This window comes from Stegastes partitus, unplaced genomic scaffold (assembly GCF_000690725.1).
Source record: "Stegastes partitus isolate 25-593 unplaced genomic scaffold, Stegastes_partitus-1.0.2 Scaffold141, whole genome shotgun sequence".
In the NCBI taxonomy this organism is placed as follows: domain Eukaryota; kingdom Metazoa; phylum Chordata; class Actinopteri; family Pomacentridae; genus Stegastes; species Stegastes partitus.
Window position 1 is genome coordinate 300231 of NW_007577872.1, and position 12311 is coordinate 312541.

At 42.4% G+C, this 12311-nt stretch overlaps 1 protein-coding gene across 2 annotated transcripts in view; it reads left to right on the forward strand.

Moving 5' to 3' along the window:
- Positions 1-12311, forward strand: part of sh3pxd2aa (SH3 and PX domains 2Aa) — a 140306-nt gene that overhangs the window by 10171 nt on the left and 117824 nt on the right. For both annotated transcript variants that reach the window (XM_008278999.1, XM_008279001.1), the window contains exon 2: positions 11181-11261. In XM_008278999.1, the coding sequence (XP_008277221.1) occupies positions 11181-11261 (81 nt within the window). The remainder of the gene's footprint in view (positions 1-11180; positions 11262-12311) is intronic.

The following is a 12311-nucleotide window of genomic DNA, read 5'->3' on the forward strand; positions in this document are numbered from 1 at the left end:
GGGGCGGAGCTACACAAAGCTGTACCGCTATTGGTTCTTCAGCTAAAACGTAGCAGCTCGTTAAACGTTTGTACTCGTGAAGTTTGGAGACTAACTAGTTGTTGGGGGGCTTCGTCATGTTCTCCCAGCTTCTATTTTACAGCTCTGAGTTTACAACGACCACAAAACACAATAAAAATGAATTTTCACCATATGGGACCTTTTAAAGTCACAAAAAGTGCTGATCAAGAACAGAAATAAAGCCAGACGAGGCAATAAAACGAGAATAAGGCCGTGTAACAGGAGCACGGGAAGAAAAATGGATCAAATGAATTTTAAAAAAAAAAGAAATAGTCACAAGAAGAGATTTAGAATCAGATAAGAGGCGGCGTGAGTTAGAGCCTGATCGTGACCAGCAGAGCTCCATCTGATCACCGCGGCTCAGACATCGCGGGTCGATAAATCAGGTTTAAGAGCGAGGTCGTTTAAGGCCTTGAAAGCCGGCGATAAAATTTTAAAATCAATCGGAAGTGTAACGGGGGAGTCGGTGCAGAGAGGCCGGCTGGAGGAGGGGGGATGTGATCATGGATGTTTTGTCGTGGCGATGAGTCAAGCAGCAGCGATTTGTACCAGCTGGAGACGCAGGAGGAGGAAGGAGGAGGATGGAGGAGGAAGGAGGAGGGAGTCCTGGGCGGCAACCGAGGGAAACGTGTCGGGATGATGGCACCCAGAATAGATGGAGGCAGCTTTCTAGACCAGCGACGGGTAGAAATGACCTCATTACAGAGATTCTCTGGAGATGAAATAAACCAAATATTACCTCAAGATCCTCAGTCTGCTCGATGTGTTGAGTTGGAACTTTAACGCGGTCCAGCAGGGAAGTTAAAGCTCACGTATGTTTGATTTCAGATGCAGAAGGTTGTTGTTTTTAGCGACAAGTTCAGATAAACCCACAGCAAACATTAGCAACAATCTATTAGCAGTGTGATATTCGGCACATTTACAGGTTTATAATATGATTTCTGGGGTCACCTAGAATATGTTTACATGCGATATTCTTCACATTTTCATTCTAAAATAATAACGCATCGAAGAAAAAGGGGAAAAAAAACAAAAAGCACGTCAGAAAGGGATGCTATCTTTTTAAAAATGTGCCTAAATGACACCATTTATCCTGGAGTGAAGCTGTAAAAACAAAAAGACTCGAATCACTTGAGTTGAGTTGGGAAAATTTCACCAAATCCAAACTTAAAAATCATTCTGGTAGATTAATCATAGCAACTGGACTTACTTGAAGACGTTCCACCTCTCATCCAAGAGGCTTCATCAGCTCTGACTAGTTGGGATTTCCAGATACTGATATCCTAAAGGAGCCATTAACACCTGAGTTTAGGTTTCAATTGGGGGTTTGTTGCTCCTCCCCCTCATTATGTGAGTCCTTCCTGCCACAATGGGCTTCGTTAGGGTCTGTTGTGTCTAGGTGTGGATGTGGTTTCATCTTCCTGGGGAGAGATCTTAGGACTGAGTTGTAAACAGGTGAGGGGTGATGCCTCAGACCTCCACCTCTGTTGAGGGTCTTTCCAGTTAGATGCCTTCTGTCACCCCTCTCTCAAACCATCTGTCCTCCCTGCAGGACAACATCTGTACGTTGTTGTCTTCAAACGAGTGTCCTTTGTCCTTAACATGCAGGTGGATGCTGAGTCCTGTCCTGAGGAGCTGCTCTTCTGTGGAGTGGTTGTTTTATCTCCCTGATGTCCAGGTCTGGTCATTCCTCGCTGCACTGGACTGCCTCCACCACGTTGCTCTGTTTGTGTCTTGGTTTCTTGTCCTCAGGGTGGACCAGGTTCTGTCTCAGGGTGTTGGTGGGCTTGAAGTACACTGGAGTGTTGAAAATCCTCCTGAGTGTTTCAGAAACTCCTGCAACATAGGGGATGACTGTGTTGTTTCTTGGTCGCCTCAAATTTCAAATCGCTTCATTCTACACGTCTCAGCAATTCAGGGACTTTTTGGGTTGAACTGCAGGCAGCGTTTAAACAGAGCAGAGAGGAGACGAGTAAAGAAACACATTTAAATAGTTTATTTTCATTGTTTTGTAAATTTTTGTGCAGTAAACAATCTATAAAATCAAACTTTTGCACAAAACAAATCATCGTTCTGAGATATTTCTGAGTCCTCTCTCCTTCCACGGAGCTGCAGGACTTCATACTGCAGAGAAAAACGAGTTTACAGCGAGTAAAAATGAGACGGGAGCATCTCTGCTCTTTGTCTTTTCTGTGGCACAAGCTATTACGTAATAATAAACCTGTTTGGACTTCCAGCTCAGAGGTCTGGCAGCTGTCTGACGCCGCTTTAAGATTCACACGGACGCCTTAAACTCACACAATTCAGTTTAGGTGAAGCTCGTCTGGACTTTCACGTCGCTGGAATCTGATATAAAAGAGCTTTAAGGTTGTTCAGTTGATCAGAAAGACAAGCGCTCAGCTTTGGCTGCAGATACAAATCTGCCTGAACTCAGGAATGAACTTTTCCTGCATTTTGTTCCCCTAATTTTGGATAAATTAGCGTTTTCAGGACGTGTGAGTATATTTAGCTGCAAGTGGAAAGACATGACTCCCATGCAAAGAGAATGTTTTCCAACCTGACTTTTTTTTTCTTCTTTTTGTCGTCACATCATTTGCGCTTTCATGGTCTGAAACTATGCCGTCTGTCTGTTTTATAGGTTGCTTTAAATATAGTAGTTTAGGCGGGGTTCGTGGCCACATTGTGCGCCCCGCCAAGCTCCCGGCTCTCTTTTTTCGCCTTCTTCTCTCGGAAACTGCGCGACCGGCTGCCGGCTCTCCTCCGCAAAGCTGTAAGTTGTTCTTCTATCTAAACTATCATCAGAGCTGTTTTCTGTTCACTATTAGGGCTCTTTTGAAGGGGAGGCAGAATGTGTGGGGGGGAGGGCAAAAGAAAAAACATAAATATTAACGGTCGATGAAACTATCAGACGTCCGATTTGTTCTTTGAGCTTGAAGAAAACTTTTTGTTTTCCAGCTCCTCGGTGGGAGTCTTTTTCTCGCTATCTGGGACATCGGAGGCCCCCAAGCTTTTATATTTTTTTGTTTGAGTCGTGTTTTCCGTCTGTTGTTTTCCCTGTTTGTGGCTCCTTTGAACTGGGAAGTCTGTGGAAGCTAATCTGTTATCAAGAGAAGCCTTGTTTTCTACTTGGTTCGTTTGTGTGATGAACCAGTCGTCTGCAGCCTCCTCCATCTGAACTCCTTCCTGTTTCCAGATGTGGGCGTTGCTATTAGTTCTAATCGCCCGACTTTCAACCCCTCCGTTTTTTTTTTAAATTTGGAATTGCAGTTTTCGGTCCAGACACGCCTGCTGTGCGAGAATTTTTAACTCCTGGAAGCCGAGCTGCAGCCTCGTGGTGTGAAATTGCCTCTGAAATTGTGAAAGAGGCTCATCTCGCGGAGTTATTTAATTGGCAGACGGATTATTTCCTAACTGACATTCGAGTGAGTCACCCGATCGAGGGCATCTCGCCTGTTCTGAGCGCTCACGACCGGCTGTACTCGAGCTCTGAGTCAGCTGGCGTCGGCTTATTTTAGTCGCCTCGTGGAAAGGTGGAAAAGAAGAAGAAGGAGAAGCAGCTACCATGTAATATGCAAACTGGAATAATGAAAGTTTAATTAAAATGCGAGCATGTTTGCTGCCGGATTCGCCCTGAGAGGCTCGCCTGTAATTCGCCGGGTTTATTTCGGGGTGCTGGGAGGCCTCTGGGTTTGATTCTGGGTTTATTTCGGGCGGAGGCTGGTCGGTTTGTGCTCCAGTGCGGTCGCCATCTGCTTCTGGGGTTTGGATCTTTTCAACGAGTCGGCTGCCGGTTTACGCTCGGCGCAGCTTCGCTTCCGAGTCGAATTAGGCAATCCAGAGGCAGGATGGGAGGACGAGACGGAGCACACGTGGTGACCGGAGTGACTAAAAATGACATCACACGGGTTTTATTTAACAATTATATCCCTAAAACCATTTTGAAAGTTTATTTATTCACCAGTACTTTTGTTTTTGTGGTCACATCGGCTTTAAACGTTTGACAAAAACAAAAAATTCAACCACATATTTGACATTAAACAATATTTTGTAAGTTTTATTTGTATAACGGTGACTTGCAGCCACATGTGGGTCAGAAAATATCACTAGTCGATCATTTTTTTTTGCTAATGTGAGCTGAAGATGCGACTTTTCATGACGTTTTTTTCATATTTCAATCCACCCACAATCAGAGACTATTTGATCTACTTGGCCAGTATTGCAGACTCTGAATCATTGACATGATGAGAAATAACGGTGAAAGTTTCAGGCTTTTATCTTTAATACTTCCTGAGATATCGTCGTTGAAACAGGCTCAAATTTTAACGTGTGACCGATTTTTGAACATAAAAAAAAGTTTCAAGCAAATCAGGAAGAGTCGAGCAGAAGATCTGAGATGGAATTTTAAGTTGGATTCTCACCAAAAACCTAAAATATTACGATAACCTTCGGAAAAAATGGTCCGAATTTTGAATCCTGGAGTTTGGATCAGTAAGAAGGTGTCGTTTATTTGTTGCGTAACCAAATTAAGACGCAAATTTGGTTTCTCTTCCAGGAGTAAATCACTTTTTCTCTCTGGGACATTTGAAAAACCTAAATATTTAGTCATATCATCCTGTGACACACGTTTAGAGCCAAGTTGTCATTTAGAATCATTTTGCAAGAGAAAAAGTCTGAATTCTTCTTCCAGCTTCTTAAATATTATTATTCTCTGGTTTTTTGCTCTTCTGTGAAAATTACATTTGGGTTTTTGACAGTTTTAGATATTTGTAGGCGCAATTTTGGGCTTTAGGAAACACCAGTCGACTTTTTTTTACCCATTTGAGTAATTTTAGGAAAGAAAAGGTGAAAATTCTCTCATTCCAGTTTCTTGAATATGTCTATTATCTGGTTTATTTCCACCTCTGTGACAGTAAACAGGTTTTCTGTGGGTTTGTGAGTCACGTTGTAGTAAATTACAGAAACATTTGAGTTGTGGAGTTTATTTTTGGGCTTTTTGTAACACAGATTGATATTTTTTTCACTGTTTTCTGAAACTTTATTGACCAAACAACTCATTGATTAATCAGTTTAAGTATTTATTTAGTTTATTTATTTTGTAAAAGAAAATATCATTCCTGGTCTGTGAGTGAGTTATTTTTGACTAAATGAGACATACGAGGACTTTGGGAACCAGTTATTGACTTTTCCACCATTTTCAGACATTTTATTGACCAAGCAGCTAATTGATTTATTAGTTTGAGTCTTCCTCTGAATAAAAATTTAGGGGTGTGGACGTCAAATTGGACTTCGGGGGAACAGCAATTGACTTTTTTTCACCATTTTCAGACATTTTATTGACCAAACAACTAATTGATTAATCAATCTGAGTCATTATTTTGAGACAGGAGACGTCAAAAGCTTGATAAATGTGATATTTTCTGGTTTCTGAATAAAAATGTAGGGTTGGAGGTGTCAAATTGTACTTTGGGGAGCACCAATTGACTTTTTGTTCACCATTTTCGGACATTTTATTGACCAAACAACTAATTAATTAATCAATTCGAGTTGTTTTTCTGAGAACGGAGATGTCAAAAGCTAAACAAATGTGGTATTTTCTGGTTTCTTTCTTCCTCTGAATGAAATATTTCGGGGTGTGGACGTCAAATTGGACTTTGGGGAACACCAGTTGACTTTTTTTTCACCATTTTTGGACATTTTATCGATCAAACAGCTACTTGATTAATTAATTTGAGTCATTTTTTTGAGACAGGAGATGTCAAAAGCTAAATAAATGTGGTATTTTCTGATTTTTGAATAAGAATGTAGGGTTGGAGGCGTCAAATTGGACTTCGGGGGAACACCAGTTGACTTTTTTCACCGTTTTCAGACATTTTATTAACCAAACAACTAATTAATTAATCAATTTGAGTTGTTTTATTTGAGTAAGGAGACGCCAAAAGCTAAACAAATGTGGTATTTTCTGGTTTCTGAATAAACATTTAGAGTTAGAGGCGTCATATTGGACTTTGGGGAACACCGATTGACTTTTTTCACCATTTTCTGACATTTATAGTCCTAATCGATTAACTGAGCTGACATCCGCTGGACTAATTGACGATGAGAGTCGTTATTGCCGCCTCTCCATCCTCTGAATCACATCCTATCAGCTCGGCGTGTCGTACGGAGATATTTTGGGTGTTTGTGCCGTTAAAGTCGAGCCTTTGCAGCCTCAGCTCACTTTCTTTTTAAACCTTTCCTCTGTTTTATCTCGGAGCTCCTTCATTAACCGCAGAAAGAGGCTCCTTGCTGGTTCTCACGTGTCCTTGTTCTGCTGCACAAGTCACAAAGACGCTTGCTGACTGTGGCTGCGTAAGCCAGTTTTCTGATTCTGCGACTCGGCGGGACCCCGGGGGAGCACATTTTCATCGCAATAAATGCCAGAGCTAATCGCTGCGGTGACACCCGCTGCGCTAAGAACAAGTTTGTCAGCGCAGTGTGACTGGATGCCAGCGGCCGTGTTTGCACGAACACGCCGCGGTGGCTCGTCGCCAGCAGCAGCTGAGCCCCTTCCAGCAGCAACAAGGCCTCCTAACCCGCGGCTTTGTTGTGGAAGCTCGTTTAGTTTCAGGCTGCTGCCCTCCTTACGTCAGGGTCTTCCGCTCGGCCTCCTCGTTCGGCTCTGGCAGGCACAGATCGGTCAGGAAGACGGAGCGAGGTGGCGGCGGCGGGGGGGAAACTCGACGCCTTTTATTTAATCTGAATGCTGCACATGAAGCAAAGTCAATGGTTTGAGCGCTCGCGGTGGCTCGATGCTGAGTGGTTTTCTATTTGCGCTCCGTCTGGGCCACTTCACTGGAATGCCTTGGCCGGGCGACAGCGTTATTTTATTGCAAATCACTTGATAATGGCTGTTTTAGCCGAGCGTTGAACGCAGGCCAAACGTGTGCAGCTTTGAAGTGCTCAGCGGCTGCGAAATGTACGCAAATTAGTAACGGGGCTGTTGTGATCAGACAAAGGAAAACCTCCATCCGTCTCAGTGTTAGCGTGCTTTTTTAATTTTTTTTTGGCAATATGACACAAATGTTGATTATTTTGGGGTTATTTATTTCACTAAAAAGGAAAAACAAAAGGTGTTGCCAGCTCTGGAGAACAACGGCGCTCCACGTACTGTAGAGGTTTCACTGTTTGCATTGGTGTTAATATGAGTACAGTTCAGCCGGAAAGTCTTTTTGTGACTGTTGGTCGCTGCTGGATTCTCGTGTTGTTCCAAGGAGCGCAGAATCGGGTACAAATATCCCAATTTTAGGCGTAGATTTGGTTAATTTTTCCCGACAGAAACAGAAGTTGCACATGATGAGTTCAAAAACTGTCAGAAAGTTAAAAAATCCAGTAATTTTTTTCTGTTTTTACGGTTTCTTTATATGATGAGTTTAGGATTTTTTCCAGAGAGTTAAAGAGAATAAACATGTTCTGCTTTTTGTGTCCTTCTTGTCCTTTAGTGTGTCATGTAGCTGCTTTTTTTTGATCATGGTCTGCAGACTTATAAAGTCCACACTAAAACTCTCCGTCTGAAGTCCAGGCTTTTCCGCCGTTACTCTTCTACATCATCGCGCAACACATTTTCATAATGCCTTATCTCCTCACTAGAGCTGCTTCTGCTACATCTTTACCTAAACTCTACCTGGCTTTGGTCGAACCAGCTGACCAATCAGAGCAGGAGGAGCTTCTTAAAGAGACAGGCGCTAAAATTGAGCGTTTCAGACAGAAGAGCTGCAGCAATGCACACAATAAGAAAAATAATGTCTTTTTTTAAACATTAAAGCATGCAAACATATTCAAACACACCCAAAAATACAATTATAAATCTGTAAATTTACAGGATGTGGGCTCTTTAAACCCGTGTTTCATGTCAGACCTTTCCGTTATCTCCCGTTTTCTGTAATTTCCATCCAATAAATGTCAAATAATTACAAAGCAGTTCTTCTTTGCACCTTCACTGTGTCTTTTTTTTTCACATAACAAAGCAGTTTTGGTCGCCTGAAGCTGAAAAAACCTTATTAGGAATATACGTTAATCAGCATTTTTGAAGGTACTTTAAACCATGAACACAAACTCTCTCAGCTGTTTCTAAGGTGTCCTCGTCGCTGAACGCTACAAAAATCATCTTAAAATAGTTCTTCTCAAAGTGATAGAGGCAAAAGCCTTCAGACAGAAGGTGAGAATGGGGAAAATGATGTTTTTTGAACATTAAAGTATGCAAATATATTCTAATGCACACTAAATATTATATTATCAGCCTGTAAATGTGCAGAATGTGAGCTCTTTAACTGATATTTTTTATTAGTTTTTTTTTTTTTTTACTTACTTTATTTTATTCACTTATTTTCATTTTTAATTTTTTAAATAGTATTTAACTTTAGCTCTTTTTTCTCTTGTGATTGGTGTTTTTCTCTTGCTGCTGCTGTACCACAGTAATTTCCCAGACTGGGATAAATAAAGTATTTTTCTATTTCTATTTCTATTCATATGTGCATCAGCTAGTCTGTCAGATAAGAAATAATGTTAAAGGAGTTTGCAGTTTGCAGTTTTTCAGGGATTTTTTTCCCATAATCAAGTAGTTTTAGTTGCCTAAAGCTGAAAATCGCTCCCATGAATGCACATTAATACACACTTTTAACCTTAAATGCAAACTTCTCTTAATCTGAACCATTTTTCAGGTTTCATAGAAGCTGCAAAACAAAATCCCAAAGTGGTTCTTTTTTTATCCTGCGTGCCACCTTTTTTTCTCCAGGATCTAACAAACAGTGTTGTCTGATCAGAAGATGCTCACATGGTTTGTTTTTATTCAAGGCGTCTATCTGCTGGACTTTTTGTTTTATAAGGAGAAGAGTCAGTGGCTCAGATCACCTGTTTCTATATTCGTGCCTTATTAAATTGGTTTCTGGAGGTGCGTCCGGTGAAGCCAGATGTTACGCAACAGCTCATCACTCCGGTAATTCCACATCCAGGTCGTCTCTGAGCGTCTCGGCGTCGGTCGATGGAGAGATCCCACCTGCTCTCTGATGAGAATTTGCCGCCCTCCGGAGCCGTTACCTTGGTTATCTCTGTTTCATTAGATTAGAGACGACGGCGGCATCACTTACCCCCTCTTGACGGATAAATGGACTCAATCTGAATCTTATCAGGCCTCTCAGGGCTGCGGCTTCGCTCCAGCCAAGGCTAAAGTCCTGCAGAGGAGGGATGATGTCAGCGTCCAGCCTGACGACGGATTTATGAGTCACTGCGTCGATGGAGCTCATGAATGTGTTGTGTGTGAGATGTGGAGATGATTTACCTGCCGTGTGTTGCTTCAACCAGCGCTGGCAGTGAAATGATTTGATTTTAAAACACGAGAAGTTTTATGTGAGTGTGGCTGAATGTCTTTGGGTTCCCATGTCTGTAGTGTTTCTGCTTCAACAATTTATTTTGAAGTTTGCCAAACGTTTCAATAAAGCCGCTTCCTGGTCTGGTGGTTCTACGATTCATCCTTTGGAAATAACACCCGAAATGGCACCATTTATCATAAAAACAGAAAGAACTGTCGGATTTTCAGCTTTCCTGTGATTATTTAGTGAGTCATGTGCAACTTGTTGGGAAAATGAACCAAATCTGAGCTTAAAATTGTGATATAAGCACCAGATTCTGTTCAAAAATAAAAAATAAAAAACTTTAACCTTGCCAGCAGAACTAAAAAGCGACAAAAAATTGGGGTTTTTGTTTCGGCTGAAGTACAGGCAGTGTTTACACAGAACAGAGAGGAGTCAGGTGTGGAAACAAATTTATAATAAAATAAAAAAAAAAAAACAACAAATTGCCAAAATTAGTAAAAAATTCGCTTGGTTGTCAACTTTCTGACAAATCCTTGAACTCATCGTCTACAGTTCTGTCGGAATAATTAGCCAAATCTAAGCTCCAGATCGTGATATTTCATTCTGTATGTCTTATTTTGAAAGGAATTGGTATTTGCAGTATATTAACTAATTTGAAGCTTTTCTACTGAAATGATTTAGGAGCAGAACAGCCGCACTTATTCACATGATTTCTGAAAATACATCAACTGGTCATGTACAAATATGAGCTACCATTCTTACATCATCTACCATGCTGCTGTTGTAGCGCTGCTTCTGAAACCGAGAATGTGGTTGGATGAGAGTGACTCGACCAACCAGTCCACCCATGTACATTCATTTTTGTTGGAGAAGCATCATTTCATGTTTAATCCCGATTCACTTCCACTAAAACAACATCAGAAAGCATCTTTACGCCAAAGAAAAAACAGTTTTCCTGCACAAATGGGCACCAAGCTGCACATTTTAATTATTAATGCCAACAAAAACATCCAGAAAACACCTTGATTCACTATTTTTGCTGTAACATATTGGACACAACCCCATTACAGATTAAAATCCAGACGTAGGACAATGTTGGTTGTTGGGCTGTAACATGCAAACTGCTCTTTGTAAAGTTTACCGTCGGCCTTCTGGCCATATCGACGACTGGTTTTAAGAATGGCATCAGTTAGTTTGGAGCCGACTCCACGTAAACGCTCAGTAAATGCTCCTACGTTAAACCTAATAGTGGTCGTTAGTTTGAAAGTCAGTCCATCTTTAACGAACTGACATTAATTTGTAGAAATCTGTCTTCACTCTGACATGGAAGAGTCTTTTTTGGGGGTAAATTCTTGTCAAAAAGGCAGAATTATACTGATTTTACTGCTAGAAAACTTCCAAAGGGAGTCAATACTTCATGTGGGGACTCTATCAACCAAGCGAGTCCAAACAGACTAACTAACATCAGAAGGCTGGTATTTATTCCCAAAAAATTTCGCAGGAGTTTTTCCGATCTCCCTCAGATCTGCTGATGGAGACACAGAGTCTTATTGTCTTTCCGTCTCTGCTGCTTGCACAGAGCCTGAGGTTGTTCAGTTCGGCCTCGCAGCTCCGGAGCTTCTGCCGATTGAATTTGGGGGGATTTTATTTATTCGTTTATTTATTTATTTATTTATAAAGGTGGAAATGTCAAAGAACTAGCCTCTCGCTTCAGGAGATCCAAACGAACCTAATAGAATAACGAGCTGCTCTTCTTCTCTCTTCTCTCGGCAGGTGTATCTCATCAATGTCACCTACTCTGACAACACCTCCCACATCATCTACAGAAGATACAGCAAATTCTTTGACCTACAGGTAACCCTCCGCCGGCTCCGCGTGGGCGCCTGTTTGTGTCGAAAACCCCCCGATTCCACCGCAGCTGCTGTGGTTTTTTTTGTCGCGCGTCGGCCCCCTCCGTGAACTGGCAGCGTTGTTTTCGTATAGATTAATGTGTAAGCCCGGCGACTGCTGGCTGTCTCCGGCCGTGTTCGCCACACCTCGTCGCCCCGCTGGATCGATGTGTGTGTTAGTAATTGGCCGGGGAGTCGGGGAGTCGCGGTTTGTGTTGCTTCGCCTCGTGGAGATGCACCGCTGCCGTCGCCTCCCCTCCTTCCATCCTCGCTCCTCTCTCTCTTCTTTCTCATCTCATCCCTGCCTTGCCCTCAAAACGTCAGGGAGCTGACAGGCCCTTTTTTATAGTACAAGCAAGAAATCCACATGGAAGTCAATTTAATGCGGCGGGCTGCTCTGATTGGTGGCTTCTTGAAATAGAGCCTCATACGGAGGAGGCCGCTTCTTTTTTTTTTCTTCTCTCTCTCTCTGTTTTTCTGGACTTGGCTCGCATGTTTAAAGTGTCTCTGTTTATTTTGGCTGTTTGTGTTCAATCCCCTCTGCAAGCTGATACCAGGCTGCAGCAGAGGTCCGCGGGTCACCGGTAAATATAAAAGCAGTGTTACTGGGCCGGGAGGAGGGAGGAGGGAGGAGGACACGTCTCAATAGCAGCAGTGTGCAGGTCCACGAGGAAATGATGTTTCAATCAGCACAGGGAAGGCTCGTCTGCTGAAAGGTCCCATTGATGGCGGCGTGAGGTGGAAATAGACCCCCGCCCCCCTGCAGCTGATTAGTGTGGAGTCACAGACAGAGGTGGAATAATAAACGCCGCGATGCACAATGCGTCGCTTCAGCGTCGACGCGAGAAGCCGAGCAGCACCATGTTGGAGAAAGTTTTTGTTTTTCTGCAGCATGATAAAAAAACAGCAACTTATAGACTGTAAGATTCAATCCGTTTGTGTTCACGTCTACATCAAGCTCGTCCTTTTATCTGCTGCTCACATCGAGGCCCCAAGCAGCTTCTTTTATTTGTTG